General features: G+C 35.9%; 1 protein-coding gene across 4 annotated transcripts in view; it reads left to right on the top strand.

Annotated features, from left to right (window-relative positions):
* LOC138189821 (putative transcription factor SOX-15) overlaps positions 1–20,422 on the top strand; it is a 68,512-nt gene that overhangs the window by 13,734 nt on the left and 34,356 nt on the right. For all 4 annotated transcript variants that reach the window (XM_069132002.1, XM_069131999.1, XM_069131998.1 and 1 more), the window contains exons 3-4: positions 16,590–16,773; positions 19,197–19,467. In XM_069132002.1, the coding sequence (XP_068988103.1) occupies positions 16,590–16,773; positions 19,197–19,467 (455 nt within the window). The remainder of the gene's footprint in view (positions 1–16,589; positions 16,774–19,196; positions 19,468–20,422) is intronic.

The raw sequence follows: 20,422 nt of genomic DNA, 5'->3' as shown, positions 1-20,422 counted from the left end.
TGTCGTCTCTTCCACACTCGACGCGTCTCAGCGAACATCCACCGCCTTTTTCTTCGAAATGTCGTTCGTATGGCACTTACGCGATCAGTGACAAGCCAATTGGCTCGATACACACACACATACATCAGTTGGAAGGTTTTCTTCGTTTCGCTATCTATATATTTTCATTTGCAATCACGCGATATTTTAGATCAATTGCGATCACGAGTTTGTGTCACGAGTTTGACAGTAGAATCGTTTCGATTTTCTCCTTTAACGATCAAACTTTTAATGACAAATGAAATACGGTGAGTTGGGTCGTTTAAGAAAAAGCTTCCTTTTACATTCGTTTGATCTCGTTCATCGTTGAAAGTCATAAACGATAAAACAGGTGAAACGTAATAATGTGGAAACGTGCACGAAATACGAAGTTTGATTATGTTATAATACTTTTTCCATGCAACGTAATTTTTTATGCAATGCACTTGTTGCAACGACATGTTCTACGCGAACATTGTAAGGATTATTATTTATAGGATCGAAGCGTCGATGATATATTGTTTACGCTAATGGAATCTCCAAACAAGCAATTACAGATAGAATAGAAGAAAATTACATAATATTATCGAGTTTATATATATACTCGTACGTAAAATTATAATACTTAGGATCACAGATCGAGGAAATTGAACACTCTGACTAACTCCAACTTCCTTAATCAACTATCTAGTTATTATCATTTTTATTACTTTACGTAAGAGACATATTTTTCCTCCAAGCATTAAACATCAATGTAATTGTACAAGAAACAAATTTATAAAATAAACGAATCCAGCGCGCAGAACGTTTTCCCCAATACATATTTCTTGTTCTTCTCGAATTTCTGTTAAATTTTACATAATTTTATAATGACACGCACAATTTCCTATCTCCAATAAATTCCTGACAACCGTTTAATGCTCGAAATCTATGAAATTGCTGTCAAACTTCTGTTAAATTCTACCTGCATTCAATTTTCTCTTTTCAATAAATTCAAGTTTTCCCCGTTCCCTGTTCGAAATTTCTTTGCAAACTGCTTAAAGATGAAAATCGACGAGCAACTTCTCGACAGCTGGCGGTGTGAAAAAACAGCAAGATTTCCATCGATCCCCGAAGGTCGACAACCTATCGTCGAAGCAACGAGGCCGATTCGCAAACATCAATTATATCGACGAAACGTCAATAATTCCATGAACGATAAACTACGCGATGCGTGCCGGTTTTTCTCGGTATCAGTGTCGCGTCGGGATTCATGAAGCTTCTCGGTGCGTCGCGATCGAACAATACCTGGACTTCCCCCGAATTTCAAACGGGCAACAACAGCTTTCGATCGATCGGCAAACGAAGGTAAAATAATAAGCGAGAGAGCCGGCCGCGATGACACGACGCGACTCGCGGACTATCCGTCTGCGTCAGATTGTGCCCGTAATTTTTGCGATCACGATGACTCAGATCGGTGACTTGACAACTGGTCGGTTACTACGTATTAATTACGGATAAAAATCAATTACGGTAATTTCGAGGGAATCGCCTCCTTTCAGCGGCGAGCCGCGTTCCTTGAGCGACGTTTCCGTGAATCGCAATTCCACCTCAGGTTCTCTGTTCTTTCGTTCCCATTACGTGTTTTAATTGCAGAGATGTGTCATTTTTCTTTGGTTCTGGAGATCCATTCGGAAAGATTTTACTTTGTGTATCTTGGTACAGTGATTGATGAATAAAGCTTGAAAGATTATTTTATTGTAATTTTATAGTAATTTTAGAGAACTGAATTATATGTTTTTCTAGAGCGACGAATAGAAGTAACGTATATGCTAAGTTAGATGGTTGTTATTAATATGGCGAAAAGTACGAGGTACTTGAGAAGTAATACAAGTAATACGTTTTTAAATAACTATACAAACGCGTTTTAAAAAGATCTCTTTATTTCTTTATTTATAACTTCGGTATATTATTATATACTTGGTTATTTTTCAATACCATCAACATTCCTATTTAAACGCTTATCGTAAGTTTTACGATACACAAGTTTTCGTACGTATCTATCCTTGTCACACACTTCCGCCGCGAGTCCACATATCGTTCCACGTCGTCATCGTTTCTTGCGGAGCGTTATCCGCTCGAAAACTCCTTAAATTTTATAAGAAAATGGAAATCAGGCTCGTTTCATGAATTTATCATTTTTTCGTTGCCCGTATTTAATTCCTGCACCCATCATCTTACAAATCCATAGCTTTATTACTGGAAAACTGCTATAAGTCGAAGGTAAATTCTTCTTGGAACAATGATTTCAGCATTCAAGAAGCGTAAAAGTACGGGAGACCGCACTTCGTCATCGGCGAGGTTTTCACTTCGTATGGTTGTTTTGAATGTATGGACAATTAATTATTAACGTGGCAAGATTAATTATTAAAGCGCAAAATTTCGTATGATTTATGTCAACGTATGAATTAAGCTAAGTGACCTTCTTTCGAGCACATCCTATCGATTTATATCCTTCTATACATGATCGAATATTACTTTGTGAACGAGTCTCGTATCTAGTACACGGTTACTAACACTCGTATGCAAATTTATACTTTCTTCCAACCACAACTGTATCTGCCTGTGTATGTGTGTGTGAATATTTCATTGGATAAACTTCTTGTTGAAGTAATTTATATGTGTAGTAGATCACCTTGAAGGAAGTTAAGTGGTTCTTGCAAATGACATAGGGAGGGAATAGTTTAGTATATTTTATTTTTCGTCAAATATTTTAATCGATGTTAAAGGAACGTGTCAATACAATAGATATCAGTAGGCAGAAGATGGAGAAATAAATTATTTGTACCTGTTCGTGTTTCCTAATGAGGTCCTGTTTCAGTATGTTCTTTTCTCTATTCTTACAGTTCTAACTTTGAGATGATATATTTTATTAATTAAGATAAATTAAGATAACATTTTAAACATATTGTAATATTTCAATATGTGAAAGTTAAAACAAACATAACAAGATACATGTCAATACGTTCTATATCTTCTGTATATCTCATTCTTATGTTACATAATTTCTCACATTTTTATACGTTTAACGTAGATGTACTTATCTAACGTAAAACAATTTGAAGCCCTTTTTCTCGTTTGAGATTAGGTTTACCTTCCATTTTCTCGAGACAGATCATCGTTTAATTGCAATAATATAGGCAATAATGCAAATTTGAAGGAATTTTAAAAATGTAACGGTTCATTGTAAAAGGACTATTAAAATTATTAAATGTCTAAATGTGAAAGTTATCTTTGGACTGTGTACTGTCTTAATTCCATCAGTTCCAAAAGGGCTGGAAATTTAAAACGAAGTAATTCTTGCACAAGAAATGAACATTTAGGAGTAAACTGTATTATATATATATATGTAAATATGATGTATTTAAAGGTAACAAGGAATGACGGGACTGCAAGAAGTCTGCTCGTACGTGAAAGGTTAATTTATTTCAAACTTGCAACATTTATCGATAGTATGTAGAAGGTGGCTAACAAACCATGCAAAATTTCAGTCTGGCAGCTCGAACTTTAGCTCATAACAGAATTTCGCGTTTGCTATACCGTAGCAAGAAATATGTAATAACTTCGACACATGGTAATTTCAAGGTGTAAAATTATTCGCCTATTAGCTTAATCGATAATGTTTGACATTAAACGCTTATTATTCAATTTTATGTTATTTTCGTTATCCGAGCATGTCGAAAACAGTATCGTGACGTGTCTGCACTTGTTTCGTGCGAGGTATATTAAGCACTTTACGCAACAAGATGATCTAAAACAGTAAAAGTCTATCAAAGGGTATAAAAATATAGACAAACTGTACAAAGAATTATCAAAAACACGCAAGTGAAAAATATAAAGGGAAACGTTATTTAAATTCGAAACGTTTGCTGATAACGATAAAAATCAAATTTTGGTACTTTGTCAGGAATCTAGCTTCAAAAATCGGCTTCTGGAAATTTCATGAAGTCGCGTTTAAACTTCAAACTCGCAGTCATAAGGAAAAGAACTATATTTTAAGACCATGAAAATTTTGAAAATCGATTCTTCAAATTAAACTTCAGAATCAATTTAAACGTCAGTTTTTTAAAATATAAGTAGAAACGATAATTTCAAAGTGAAAAGACAAAACTTCGCACAACGAATTTTAATAATCGCTTCAACATTAAACGTATTTTGAGGCCATTCGGTGTGCGAAGAATCGCGGTGCGTTAAAGAGAACTGAAACAGCGTGTTACGCGAACGATGTGAGGTTAATCGTATTGTTACAAATATATATATTACTTGTGCGTGTATACAATAATTATGGCACAGAAGCCGCGGGGCCGCAAATGAGCGATTTGTATTAGCTGGCGTGGCGCGTTCGTGTGCACGGGTTTCGAGGGAATTTTAAAAGGCTGACGTTATCAGACAATGACAGTGATTTATTAAGGAATGAAAATTCACTTGTGGCCAAGGAAAATTGCCTTTGTCGAAAACAATGGAGGTGAGAGTTAACGAATTGAGGTGTTCGAAGTTCTCGGTCGGAAGCCGGATATTATTCCTCGCGAGACTGTCTTCTCTTTGACAAAATACGCACACGGACGAATCATGTTCCTGCATAATTTATTTTTGTCATAATTATTTAATTTCTTTCTTTTATGTCAGTGAGAAACAAAAGCATTGACAGCTGAATAGAATATCTCCTTGTACATTGATATAGCCTACACTTACGCTTTAATTAAATATTAATTAATATTTTGTATAGTATTACGATATTAACATCGATGTAGGTTAAATTGAAAAGGATTTTTAATTTGCTGAAATCGAAGATCGAATAAATATTGCAAGTTCGATTTGATTACACCTACGTTTTTTTAACAAATAAGGTCATTTACAAAAACTTCTGACATGAAAATTGAAGCAAGAATGCTAATTTACTCACTTCGATGACAAATTCTGTCTGTATCTTAATTGCTTCGAAATCAAAGTTCAAAACACAGGAGAAGATACCAAAGAAACTTAATCTCCTCAAAAATGTATTTATGAAGATAATTATTTGTTTCCAGTTAGTATATAAATAAATTGATATACTTTATAAATATGAAATGAGACAAATAAAATTGAAAAATAATATACGAGTCCGACATTGCATCTTTGTATCTATTGAAATCATATTTGAAATCGTAAATTCACATATTTTAACATGCGCAACTCTTTTATAGACAGAGTCTTCCACATACTCTTCAACACGTTAATCCTTCAGCGTTTTAAATGAATACATATGCGATAATAAATAATATTTATTTATCAATAGTACTTTTGTTCGCATAACACGCCCTTCAACCTAAAAGAACCACGAAGTAGCACAAATTTCTCTAACATTCTGAATAGATCGACTAAATTTAACTGTTTTTGTAAAGTAAGTATATAAGATAGAGGAAAGTTCAAAATACACTGTGAATTTTAATAACTTCTGTACGAAAAATTGTTTACCACATTGATAGCAGTCATGTATTCTACGCTATATATTATGTTTATTTTATTTTACTTTGTAAAATTACAGTATCTTTTCACATTTCTTATTTTATAAACTTTCTTCTGTCCGCCACTGTAAACCTATCGAATACGTTTGTACGTCACTATAAGTACATACATATGTATGCGTCAATATTCCAAAAATTAATCCAACTAATTTTAAACCCAAAAAGCAACTGCAATTGAGACGAGAATCTGCAGAAATAAATTGCGAAATTGGAAAGAAAGCTAATAAAGTTATCTACGAGGCAACTAGTTATTTTTACCGAAATATTTGGATGGAACGAACAGCATGAGGTCGCCGAAGAGATGTCCGATCGCTGTTTCACCCGGTCACAGGAAGTCGCACGTAATGGCCGGTACGGTCTGAGGTCAGAAGAAAGGTATATAGGGTACAACAGCGACGACGTCCGTTCCGCAGCCTTAAGCCCGTAAAGGTTTCGGGGATGCGCTTTCTTCGTTCTCAAATCTGAAACGCGCCGGAGCGTTAGTAGTGCAGAGGTGAGCGGCTTGGGTCGTCACTTCCGCTTACCAAGCGAACCGCATTGGTCATTCGATTTAAAAGTTTAATCAGGGGCCTATAAAATTACGAGCTCCTCCGTTCACGTCTCTACTATGTTCGATGGCTTTACGATTCCAAGCTTGCATACCTCGTACGTGCATACGTACGCACGATTTTACAAAAGAGGAGCGCGATTTTAATTCACTTTACCAGGTTTCTCATTTTCTTTAAATCTAAGATTTTTATTTTACGTCTTTCTTTTGACTTTCTTTATTGTAATTTCGTTTATCAGTTTACACGTTTAATGTGTTTACTGTGTACGTATCGGATCTGTCGCGAGTTAACATGTAGTTTGACGATGTACACCATTGTACACTGGCGCTCATAAATATTCAAACTCTTTGGTTGGTTTGTGGTAACAACGGTATATTTTGCTAAAATATTCAAATTAATGACTAGAACCGGTGCTTATCACCAATCACTTTGGTTGGTTTGCGGTAACAGTATATTTTATCAACACACGTATATTTACAAATTAATGGCTAAAATAGAGCAGTGCTTATTACCTTTTAATGCAGTTAGCACTGTTGGCAGCTGTACATTTAAATTATGTGTATATAAATTACGTGTATATTAAATGATGTGGTGACTGTATATCCTCCTTCTTTTACAATTAAATACACGAGTTGTCGACGTGCCTGTTGATTTTAGATATTACTACTGGAAATAATGTCACTAGCTGTTTGTCGATTTATGTTTCTCTGGTCTATAGTTTAGAAATCGCATAGCCTCGCGATAAAGAGCTTTTCAAATAATAGAATATATGGCTTTTGGAAGTTTTACTTTGTTTGTTTTAATACGCTGATCAAGGATTTTGAGAATTAAGGAATCTTTCATTGATTTCGGAAAATAGTTTTTCAACATTTTTCTCTTTCTTTGAAAGTGAAGCGATGAATATGACGATCGTGCGAACATACTGATCTTGTCACGCTGTTATCACGAATTTGTTGGTGCTAATGAATGTTATAGTTTCGGTGTAAGTCGTGATAAAAGTTAGTTGAATCTACCGAATCTTGCTTGTTCCTCACTTATCTCGTTGAATTCATCTTGCCGGAACATGGAATACTATACGTAAACGCAAAATACGATATTTTGTTAGATTAACGTCAGAATCTTGATAGTACCGTGAAAATTTTCAACGTTAATCTATATCAGAATCTTGAGATTAATTTAGCTTTTTTTTTAAACCGAATAAACATATGACATTACTTTGTAATTCTAAGTATTTGCGAACTTATTGCGAGTGTTTACTGACGTTTATGAACATAGAAGTGCCTGTTACCACTCGCTAAGATGTCCAGTTTTTAATTGATAAATAATTGATCCGTAATACAAGCAATGATGCCAATTATCCCTTTTAAGCGACGTGTCCAATAATTTCGCACTAATTTGAAAAATGCATTTCGTTACTTTTTTATTTAGTCTGCAAATGTGTAATATTTATGTATAAAAGATATAACTTAAACGTTACAAACGCTCTAACATTGCCAACTTTAGCAAGAAAACCTAACGCAATGGACTTTTCTACTTTTCCAATTTTTTTCAGGGTACAACCATTTATTGTATATACTCGAACGTCGCGTGACTTCATTTAAATTTATCATTGTTAAATATTATTTCATCAATTTTATTCAATCGTTTACACAGTCTGCGAATTCGGAGAAAGATTCGCGATTTGAAAGATCGATAACCGCAAGGCTAAGCAGCAAGTTCGCCCAGTTTATGCGTGAAATTCATTGAAATATTTCGATGAAAAATCCTCCGAAAAAAATATTGTCGTATCATGGAAATCATCGAACCCATAAACCGTAAACAATAGACTAGAAGAGTGGCAAACAAACGTATATTACGTATCTACGTCGGCCGGTATGCGCTTAGCTGCTGTGATCGCCGTGGCTCGGCGCGTTCGAGGCCGGTGCGCGCCGTTGCGTCGAGTAATGCAAGGGTGTGTTCGGTCGTCGCGATTATTTGAATAAAATGCGCCACTACGTCAGCCGTCAGGCGTCCGCGACTCGAAAGCTTTCTCTACTTCTCCGCGACCCGATAGGGGGGAATAATTTACTCCGGAGGAACAACAAGTGTGTCGTTGACGGAGGCCTCGTTCCTCTCGTCTCTCTTTCTCTTTATCTCTCGGCTAACCACACGAGCTTCACTCCCCGTGTCCGTGCCGGTGCTGCGTACCGAACCGTGCACACACGGGTTTTCTCTGTTTCGCCGAGATTCATGAGCCTCGACGGACGTGCCGATTTAGAGGATCGTTCGTTCCTTCGTACGTTCGTGTGTCCTTTGTCTCGTGCGCCACGCTGCCGCACTTTCTGGCCGCCTTTTGCTCGACTTTTGCGCCCGGACAAATATCTGGCTCGACCGGCGCGGCTCGTAATTCCTCCGGGTGACATACTGGTCAGAAAAGAAGTTTCTTGGATATATAATTACGCTCGAAGGGAAGAGTTCTGTCGAGTAAGTATCGGTAAGGTTAGAGAAACTTTAGTAGCTCGAACGTGAAGCTTTATGGTTTATGGTTAAGTTTACGAAGGAAAGATTTCTGTCGTGTAAGTATCGGTAAAGTTAGAGGAACTTCGATAGGTTGAAGGTGAAGCTTCGAGGATTCTGATCGAATTATTAGAATCGTGGAATACTTTTAAGAAGAAAATTTTCTTTGGGCATAGTTCTTTGGCTCTGTAATTACGCTCGAAGAAAAGATCTCTGGCGAGTAGGTAAGGTTAAAGTAACTTTATTAGATTGAAGATGGAGGCTTATGGTTTATGGATGAGTTCGTGGTTAATAGAATGGAGGAATATTTTGTAAGAAGGAAATTTTGTTTGCAGAAAGTTCTTTGGATTTACAATTACGGTAGAAGGAAGTATTTCGTCCGTTAAGTCGTTTTGTCGTGTGAGTATCGGTTCGATGAAACTGGATAAACTCTATTTGTATATTAGGTTGAAGGTGAAGCTCTAAAGATTATGGCTTACTTCGTGGTTGGAGAATCGGGAAAGATTTTTGAGAAGAAAAGTTTTCGTCGTGTTGGTATTAGCTGGATGATCTTTAGTAAATTAAGTTTAGTAGATTAAGTTGGATTAGTTAGAAGATTAAGAGCGTAATATTTAAATTCAGCGTCGATGGGATGGATGGACTATTTCCTAAAAAGAACAAGTTTTCGTCAAATTATTATAGTATCGGTTGGTTCGGTTAGTTCAACTTCAATAGATAGTAGGTGAAGGTTCAGATTTGGAATTGGTAGAGTAGAAGGATTGTTTAAAAAAGAAATTATTTTCGAATAAAATGAGTTAGTGTAACCTTCAGCATATTGGTAGTTTAGGTTCAAGTTCGTTAAAGGTAAAGAATTACGTCGAACTTCGACAGTGGGGGCAGTTTCATGGATAAGAAATTAAAAAGGAAGAATTTAATGATAAAGACGCGTGAGAAGCGACTGATACTGCTTATTGATATTGTAGAACTTCAGACATCTATCTTGCTTACGAATTAGTCGCATAGAGAAGTTTTTGTTCCACGATTCTTCTACACACTTCGTGACACGTTTTAAAGACATAATCTTCATCTAATCAAAGCATCTACAACAAGCGAAACCAAACATCTGCAAATGCAACGTTAACATACAGATTTTAGGAATAGATTCCCCTAAATGTCTGTTAGCAAGTTCAATCCTCTAATAATAGGTATAATACACAATTGTTCAATACAATTACATACAGTCATTAATTCCATTTTATCTCGTTTCGACACCTGTTTCATCGCACGCGCTCTAACAATGCAACGATCTGACACACAAAGAATTCATAGACCATTATAAACGCGAAGAGCTGCTGAACTATTTGTTTCTTGTCGGACGACGAGAGGAATCACCGAGGTATTTAATCAAGAAACTTCATTCAGACGAAATCTCGTGTCAGCCCAGCGAAAGCTGGTATTTGCAATTTAAAAGAACGAAAGTCGTCTGCATATTATAATCACCATTAAAATGTGCGATTCACGTTTACACGGAGGCCTTCGACGACACCGACAGGATTAATATTTCCGATACGACACAGGCTCATTGCATTTGCAGTTGGAAACTGCTTCCTCTACTCTTGGTACAATCACCCTATATGAATCATTAAAGAAACAATGCTGAAGGCAGTGGCGTATCTATCATATGCGTGGGTGGTGCAGCTGCACCGACGCGGCTTGAACCTGAGGAATCTTGACCGTGAGTTTTTGCAGTTTTTCGTTGCTGGTGTACGTCCTACTTGAAATTCAACCTTCTTTTCTACAAGTCTTGGTAACACTTTTAATTATGAGCTTGCTTTATTCTTGCAGTGCTTCTACGTCACTTTCTTTCTTGCTGCAGTAAAATTATTATGTGTACCAGTATTCCCTTCAACTGTGGAATCTTGAACGAATTTGGAAGCTTTTTGTAATTAGATATTTCTCTTTTGTATCATTAATTATGTCGTTATAAATTCTTTCGTTACAAATACGCCGTTTTTCAATTAATCACGAAACGGTCCGTGAATTTTTTGTATTCTAATTTATAATTACGACGAAGAGGATTTTTAATGCTTTAATTCTGCTGCGTTCCTTGTATCATTTTTGACCGAGTCGATAGGAAATTGTTTAAACTCGAAAGAAATACGAAAGGATCGTCATTGCGATTGTTATATGTGAAAAGAAGTCGAGGATAATAGTAGGGTTAAGAAAAACTTTCTACAAAATATTTGTATCGAACTTTGCAAATTGCTTATCGAGAGAAAAACATGGTTGGATCGAAAATAATGCGAGAAATTGTATATACTATATAGCTATATATACAAGGAAACCTTGTCCATGTTTCTTGGAATTTTTCTAAGTTTTCGTGCCTGAAGTATCTGGAATCGCCTCTGTTTCGAACATTACGAAGAAAGCTAAAAACTTACATAAATAGTCGTACATAGTTATATCATATAGAAAATACATAAAAACGAATGACTTTATTATCACGGATTTAATAGTTACACCTTGCTTTTGTGATATACGAGGCACTTTGGCAGCTTTGAAATTCACTCGTGGGAAATAAATTTTATTTAGATATTAAACATCTGTTCAGTGGATATTGAGACAAGAATCGTGTAGGTAGTGTACGCTTACCTTAATCGTATAGAAATGTAGCGTAATTTTAGCATGTTATTTATGTCTTTTAACTAGCTGTTGAAGAAGGAAACAATTTACACAATCAAAGGCGAAATATATTCATCATTGAGCAATAATGTATTCTTTTTTACGCATCGTTCTTTCGTCAGATTTGTATGGCAACCGAAGAGAAATCCCGTTGCACATATTTTTATAAATCATACCAAGAAAAGGAACATAATTAAACAGGAGAAGAATAAATAAGGTTTCGAATAGGTATTCTACATTTTCATCGTAAAATTATGTGTACTACAAACGAAGATTAAAGAAAGAAAAAGACAGAAGAGTAATTTATTATCATTCTCGTATCACTAAAACTTCTTCTTATTTGCTTTTTTAATTAGAAAGATATTTCTGCCATCCTGTCGAACATTTCAAAAATGTTTTTTTCCAACATTAGTCGCACTGTTTCTTACATAACTTCGTGGATTTATTACCCATTTTTAAAAGGCTTATATCTTTACACTTAGCAGGTTCACTGTTCAATGTTCACCTTTGCGACACTGTTCAACACATTGTTTCACCTTGGCCATAAAAATATCCAACCATCTGAATATTTTGTATTCTGCACAAAATATAAAAACAAAGATACAACTGTTCAGTCACCAAAGTGACATCATGATAAAAGAATCGACGAAATTGTTGAATCCGTGTCATCAACTAACTTCAAAATTTCTTTCTTCGGAAAACAAAAAATGACTGAAAATAAGAGAACAAGGAGAAAGATAGGAATAGAGTGAAAATAAGACCTCGGTCGTTGACTTGGCGTCCCACGCCAAAACGACCCCTCTCCGGGACATCGATCGTTGGTCTCGTTGCGACGCGTTATTAAACGACACCTCGTATCGATCTCGTTTATCGATGCTATATGGCTCAGCCCGTTCGGAACAGTAGCTGCGGCGTGGCGCGCGTTTCGAGCAGAACCAGCCGGGGGAAGCGTGTGCCGTGGCCGAGAGGAATACTAGCAAAAACCGTCTCTACTAGCCGGCGAACTTTATTGAATGAAAATGCCGCTACGTTTTTGCCCCCGTCTCAGCATCTCTCGCGGACCGAATGAAACAATGGCCATTATGTGGAACACTCGCGTGTCCATATACATATATGCATGCGCTCGCGTATGTATTACGTGTTTTTTTAAATTTATACACAGATGCGAACACATCTAAACACGCATAAGGGACAAACACATGTACACGCAGCTTTAGCGTATCGTATTGTATAAATGAACGAATGTCTATTAATACGTATTTATATGTATATATACATACCTATATACAGTCGGGGGCAGAAGTAAGTGGACAGGTAGTGGAAGTGATTATCGATGAAGTTTAATCGAATTAGTAATAACGTTATATATTTAGTTTATATTTATTATACAGCCTTATAGTACGTAGACTAGTTAGTAGTGAGTCGCACTCGATAGAACAATTTTTCAGATTTTCGTTGTCTATAAAACTGCTTGCTTTTCTCCACATTCTACCTTCCACTTTACGTCTTATTATATTAAAAACGTAAGATATTAGAATTACAAGAAGATACATTGTTATATAGTGAAGAAAATTCCGCTAAAAACGAAATTGTGCATTTTTTAGTCAGTTAGGTGATACAAAAATTGCATCGAAGAAGAGGGAATCCATCATTTTTTAAAATATTCTTCAGCGATCTAACATGTATATTCTAGCCATTGTTTTAGCTAAAAACCAAGCAAAAGGACATTTTTCAATTTGTTTCGCCTCGAGAGGTAGGAATCGTAGAAATCTTGTCGCATGGAACATATTAAAGAGCGAATATTTACATTTCCGCCTGAACAAACCGTATACAAGGAAACTTCATTGATACCTATTTCTACTACCAATCTACTTATTTCAGTCGCCGACTGTATATAAATGTAGGCACGGCACGGAGACAGCTGTTGCTACTATTATATCCAGCGCGGTCGCATTATGCCTTAAGGACAATCGTGGGAATTCCATTAAGTGGCCTTGAATGGTTCATTCATGTCGATCAACTCTTTTCCTAACGGGGTTGACAGATCAATCGGGCTGCACGGGCACGAGCAACCGATTCACCGGGCATTTCTCTTACCGCAGCGAGTTGCTCTTCAGCCTCGTGGACGGCCACGACGACGAAACAGAGACGCCAAAGTCAATTACCTCGCGTATATACGAATGCCGGCGTGTACGAATCGATCTCTTGTTTTCTTGGCCGACGAGGCGACCGCGCTCTCGTTTGCCCCCGGTATCGAACGGATCGAGAATGGTATTCCAACCGCGTCGTGCGGAACTCGTCCTTGTCTTCGCCCCCTATCCACGAACGAGAGACGGACGCGCCGGACAATCGGAATAATTGACTTTTGCTTTTAATCGGAATATGTATTCCGCGGAGTCAGTTCCAAACACGGCTACTTTATATCGCGTGACAAAGCCAGGATGAAAAAGCTGAACAGTCGGCGTGCGACGCACGATTTGTGATTCGATTATGAGCATGGCTTTTGGCGCGGACAAATTTGTCGGCGTTTCGTCAGGTTTTTTAGCGCGGGAACGAAGAAACATGATGGATCGAATGTGACTTTGGTGATTGTTAAGCGAGTTTTATAGTCGTCTTCCGTATCTTCGCATGTCTTTTACGAATGATTAATATGTGATACGATGTTGGATATTGGCTATTAGATTGGCTAATATTTATCGATTTTCGTCTTTTCTTTTTCTCGGTTCTTTCGCTATGCACACATTAGTGGTTATTGTCTGCGTGTACTTGGATGTTTTCTGGTATGAAATTAGGAAGATGAATGGAAAAAATCAATCTATACAGTTTCCAGCGAAAGGTAAAACGTGAATTGTAGAGAATCGGTGGTGTTTTTAGCCTCTCGGCACAATTTTTCTTTCACTTTTTCTTCGTTTTTTGTTTCTTCTTACATTTACAATTTGTTCTCTGTATGCTTTCATACGACATATGAAGAGCACACACCAGAACATGAATAAGTTTACTATTTTTCTAGCTTTCACATCGCTCGATGATTAAAAAGAAGTATTTCAATATGAAATAATCGAAGACGATAGATACAGATAATTAATATTATAATTAATGTAAATGAAATTAAATGTTGAAGAAGCTGGCCAAGATGCATATTTAATCGCAAAATCAAATGGAAAGACAATTTCTATATGGAATTGGTTGACTCTTTTTTTAAAAACAGCGAGAAGTATGACTTGTGCTTTTCGCACTGTGGACTTCGTATCTTTTCCTTCCGTCAGTCGTTTTTATCTTCGTTCTTACCTTTTCCCTTGAGTTACTTTACTTTTTTGTTCCATGTATTTCTTCTGTTCTTTGGAACGCACCGCGGTGCATTTAATCAAATTTAGTTATCGCGGCAAAAGAGTTTAGAGGTAGAGATCGAAGAAGGTAATTGGTACAATGTTTAATGAGGAGAGATGCCCGTGGAAAAGATCGGTCGCATTGTTTACCGATAAAGAAAGCCGAGTGAATATTCCTCATTCAGATTCGCGCTGCTTTTGATCCCAAGTTGAGATGGACTCGCGTTTTCTGGAATGAAGTTTTAATTACCGCTTCCTTTGCACTTGTACTCGTTTCTTCCTGGGTCAACACTTCAATTATAATTTAATGACGTGAGAAGTATTATTAATTCATCGAAATTAGCAAGAAATTCGAATCTACAACGCGGTAGCAGGTGCTTCTACTAGGCGTATTATAAGTAGCTGCGATTGCTTTTCTTATTTATTTCTAATACATTATGCTTATTACTGTTTTATTATTAATACGATATATTAGCTATTAATTCTTTTATATAGCGTTCTATACGCATAATTGATTCTAAGTTTAAAGTCTCGCATTATACCGTACCGGTTAATCACTGTGCAATTAGAATTCGAAAAGCTAACTGTCGAGTCTAGTGAAAGAAACGAAATTATTCCGTAAACCGTAAGTTATAAACTATATTCAAGAAAGAAATTAGAGAAATATATTCTACATCGAAGATTCTGTTTGATATGCCTTTATATTTACAGCTTGCAAATACGTCGAATTAATATTTTCAGCTACTACTGTTAATGTATCTCTTCTGCAAAATGGTAATAATAAAAAATGGTAATAATAAAAACGATACAACTTAACCGAACTGAAATGATTTAATAGTTAATAGAAAATAATTTAGATGTTTATGCATTTATGTAAAATTTATGTGTACAAAAAAAATATATATACATACAAAGGTAGATAAAAAAAAGTACATGAATACGAAATATACAAAAATTCATATTAAAACATAAGTACATATATAAAGTTCAATTCTATGATAATTCAGTGATCGATTCTGAAAATCTGAAAATCGAGTTTATTGTGAAAATACTTAAATGAAATACAGAAATAAACAACGATTAATAATTAACAACAATTAATAACAATAATAAATAAACAACAACCAATTAATAACAGTAAATAATAAATAACAAGTTCTGTGTAATATCTACCTGAAAATCGAGAATCGATTTTCAACGTCCTGAGCTACCGATCTTTCTCCGTCAGTCTTCAATGTGTTAAATAATTATACTTTCTTCTGTGATCTTGTCTATCTCCGATGTTGGTCTCTGTCCGTACGTTTGGGAAATACGTGTCTCTCAAAATGGCTCTCCGTAAAACAAAGAAAGCCGCTCTGTCCGTGAAAGAAGAGAGACGGTCGTACAAACGTATTCGCATTTGAACTCTTAGAGAGTTTACACATATATGCACGTATGTAATATGCAAAAATATGTGAAATATATAATAAGCATAGCAAGTAAAGCATCTGTTATATGATATTTAAACGATAAAACAAATCTCGAATCAGGGTTTATCTTTCTACACTTATGCAGAAACATTCATATTTGCATAAACGTCCGCAGTCTAGTCATAAGAGTAAAAAAAAAATGTAATTTAAATTTTCGTATGCATAGCATTCTTTCATGTATGTTATTGCCTAAGTTACTCTAAGGTCAAAATCTATACGACGTCGCATCACTCGACCGCGCCGAGTTTTACACGGCCCATAAAAGAAGTTTATCGATATAAAATAATTCCCGGTCGCTTTCAACATCGAGATTTATCGGAGAAAAGCAGCCTGTACACCGTGATGTGCATGTTCACATGACAAACAAGTCATTCGTTGAAGCGAAACGATACACGACCGCGTTATTTCATCGGTACTATTGCGCGCGAACTCGCACCGGATGCGTAGCGATTTTACCGTTAATCAAAAGCCGCTTGTGTATGTTATAAACGGTACTAATGATTAATAAATTCGCTTTTGGATTTATAGGATGCTGGATAATTATGACAGGGGTGAGGTGACACCACCACCGGTCAGCAGTTATGGCGGATCCCCTGGACTCTTGGCACTTCATTCCTCGCTTTATGCGACTCCTACGTCGAGGGCCTACGACATCGAGTCGAACATCGACGGCAACGACAGTTCCATGCCCATTGACACCCAAATCATTTCGGTACGTTTAGGTTCGGTCGATCCAGCACAGACAGGAGAGACCGTTCCTTTGGAAATAGGCTCGCATATTTTTCATTTACGGAACGCTGTTTCACCTCGAACGTGACACGCGCACACCTACGTTCTCACTATTTTATAGCGTTCCTCGGGTTAAGCCGGCTTCACACCACGGTTTATGGTTTGACGCATATGCTAACGTTATAACTGCCAAACTTGAATATTCCTCTAAATATATTACTTGTAAATGATACGTTCGTATATTCACATCAGAAGTTTTAACGTGCACTCAAATATATTGTCTCTATGTACATACATGTATAATTAAGATTACAGTAGTATGATGGAAAGGAATGGATATACGTTTATGATTGGTTTATGACACACCTTCGAAATCGTTAATTTTAATATATCTGAAAAAGTGGATTACAAAAAGTGTACACTATGCATATGCCATTGTGCGTATACAGCACACGTGTACTTTTTAATACACGTGACATAGAGATTTCTAAACATTTAGCATTATTCATTATTTCACTGAATATTAAACACACGTCATTTAATGACGTATGAATTGCTCGCTAAGTATTCGTGTACAACTACCAATGTACGTAAGCGATGTGCGTTTATTAATTACGATATACATTACAATTTCGTAAAAGCATGACACAGTTGAAAAAATGAGATTTTTCAGCAAGTCGGTTTGAAATAAATCGGTTCAAGGAAATAGTTAATTATTTCACCAGTTAGAAATAGGAAAATTTCTTTGTTCTACAACGTACGTAATGTTCTTTGAGTCATGACATTGTTCTTGTTAAGGAATTATAACAAATATATTACTAGAACAATACCTACAGCTCTGTTTTTGAATTAAATTTGCAGATATTTCAAAATTGACATACTTTGAAACGTGTCGTTATCCCAGTAAATCAACGATATGTAATTGCGAGTGAAACAATGAATATTTGGCATTCGGAATACAAAGGACGTGTGGAGCTGGCTTTACTCGTAACTCGAAGAGAAATGATACGAAAAGGAAATAGTCTCGACCGTAACCATTCGGAATTGTTTTACCTGTTTTACTCAACCTGAAGTTATAAAAGATGATTTGTATCTATCTACATTTTGTTCGATTGATTTAAACGAAAAAATTCATATCAGTTACGATTTTTAAAGAAATATTAAGAATTTATAATATACGTACGTCGTATATCGATTCGTATAACAATGTATTTCTTACAATAGGTGTTGCACAAAAGTAAAGTCGATGGACTCCATCAGTATTGTTATATACTTGATTTCTAAAGAGTTAAGCGGTAATCGTGTATTCTGATATTAGAATTAAGACATTTTCAGAAAATAGAGATTTTCGTTGAATATTCTTAAAATTCGTATCCATCTCTTATTTACACTACGTTTCTCTTATTTTGCTGCCTTCTTATGGCGACCTAGCAATTGTAACACAGACATCATATGGTCTCACGAAGGCTCAATATTTATCACCGTATCCTACGTTCATTAAGTTATCAGCCGTTATTATCGCCCGGTTGCGTGCATTATTCATTTTCATTATATTACAATGCCGATTCTAACGAGAGTCTGGCAACCTTTGAACAACAGCTTTTACTCGGCAACAATACCAGGTACACCGCGTTCGAGTGGCGTTCATTAGCTGCCCGATTAATATCTCCCAGTAATTACGTATTAATGGAATCGGAAAATATCGAGCGCGACTTTCACCCGTTTTCGTTAATAAGCGCGTAATTATCGGGAAGAATCGATCCATGGATCATTTTCGTTGATTCTCTGACTGATTGCACGTTCAGATTGAAATCAGGAAATTGTGGATCTTAACTGAAGAATGGCAAAGAGAAGTTGGATTTAAAATTTGAAAGGTGGAATTTGTAAACAATAATTTGGAAATTGGCAACCTAGATCCCAGCTACGAGCGAGGATCAAGAATCGAGTATCGATAGAATTATTAATTAATAGTCGGCGGATTTTTATGCACGTGCATCGAAATTTAAAGTTGCAAATATGCAAGATATATACATATGTAAAAATGTATAAAGTATTCAGAATAGCGTAATCGTTGTAATTAGATTTGGGAAAGTTAAAAATATACAGAATGCACATAATATTCCTGTAAAATTATGCAATGTATCAAAATCATAGTATTCGTTATAGTATTTACTTAATAGATGAAACGAGTCTCTGTATGCATTTCCTTTTACCTTCCTCAGCTATATTTATAAAAATACGAATTTACGAAAATATCACAATTATAAAATAGTATAATTAATATCGATAATCGAGAATCAATGACTACCGATCCAAGATCGAGAATGAAAGACCACGAGTTGAAGGTTAGATACTGAAGGTTAAAAAATACAAATCGAATATGAGGAATCGGAAATGGATTTGCAGATACCAGGAATGTTGAGCGGTCCAGTGCAACAGCGACTCGAGGACATGTCCTGGCTGGCTTCCGGTCCGTCGCTGGAGTATCAACAAGGCATCTCGCCGATTCCCGCGGGAGTGAAGATGTGCCATCCAGGCAGCACGGCCCAGAGGAGCCTGAAGGAGCAACGGATACGTCGCCCGATGAACGCGTTCATGGTCTGGGCAAAGGTCGAGCGCAAGAAATTGGCCGACGAGAATCCTGATCTCCACAACGCCGATCTCAGCAAGATGCTCGGTAAGTTCACGTTCGACGTTCGGAAAATTTTCTTCTGACTTATTGCTTTCGATACATGAAACTCGTCTTTTCCAAACAAATATTTCACGAATTGTACCTCATCGTGAATATATTTAAAACGAAAACATTACGAATAAGTAAAGTTTCAAGTGTTAAAAATTCTTCTAACAATTTCAAGTTTTGACATTTATTTTATTGCTGATAATGGGACACATTTTGTCGAATAATTTTATTGAAGGAAAAATATTACTCATTTAATTCTTGAATGTACGGCGTTGCCATTTGGCAACAAAGGTATCTATATTTTTCAATATAGAAACAAATGTTTTCGGATGGATTTATATTACTAAGGTATGAAGTATCAGCGTAAGCTGAATAGATAGGCCGTCTGTTTGCAAACTATACCATTTTTTATTTTATTCTCTTATTATCTTTATAACCTGATCATTTTAGCCATTAGTTTGTGTCTTTTTTATATATGGAACATTTAGTATTATGCTACGGTATTTTAGAAATTGTGCCATACAACCAGTAAAATAACTAATTATTGCAATTTTTTAAATATTTAATTCTACATTTCTATAATAATTCTATTTTTCTATAATTTTCTATATGAAATAACAACAAAGTGTTTTTTTCATATTTGAAAATTCGCGCATGTAAAGCCTTTCAATATTTTAACAATTACTAGTTTTCTCTAAAGCTTCATCGGCACTCATAGTATGTGGGCGCCAACATATTCAAGTTTTCATTTTTAGCAAACAATTTCTCGTGTCTCTTTTTAATCACAAGAATAAAACTGTTTCGCGTAGGGAATCGTTAAAGACTCGATTGAATTCGATGAATCATTAGATATAATAATAAATCATTAAATTGGTATTAATTCGTTTGAGAACATTCTGAGACACATACAGAAAGAATTTAGAAAGGCGTTGCCTTTGTATCGAACGTTCCA

The sequence above is a fragment of the Bombus flavifrons genome, chromosome 2, assembly GCF_040668555.2.
Source record: "Bombus flavifrons isolate JBK064 chromosome 2, iyBomFlav1_principal, whole genome shotgun sequence".
NCBI lineage: Eukaryota > Metazoa > Arthropoda > Insecta > Hymenoptera > Apidae > Bombus > Bombus flavifrons.
The sequence above is the reverse complement of the archived record's forward strand: the minus strand, read 5'-3'. Positions and strand labels throughout refer to the sequence as shown.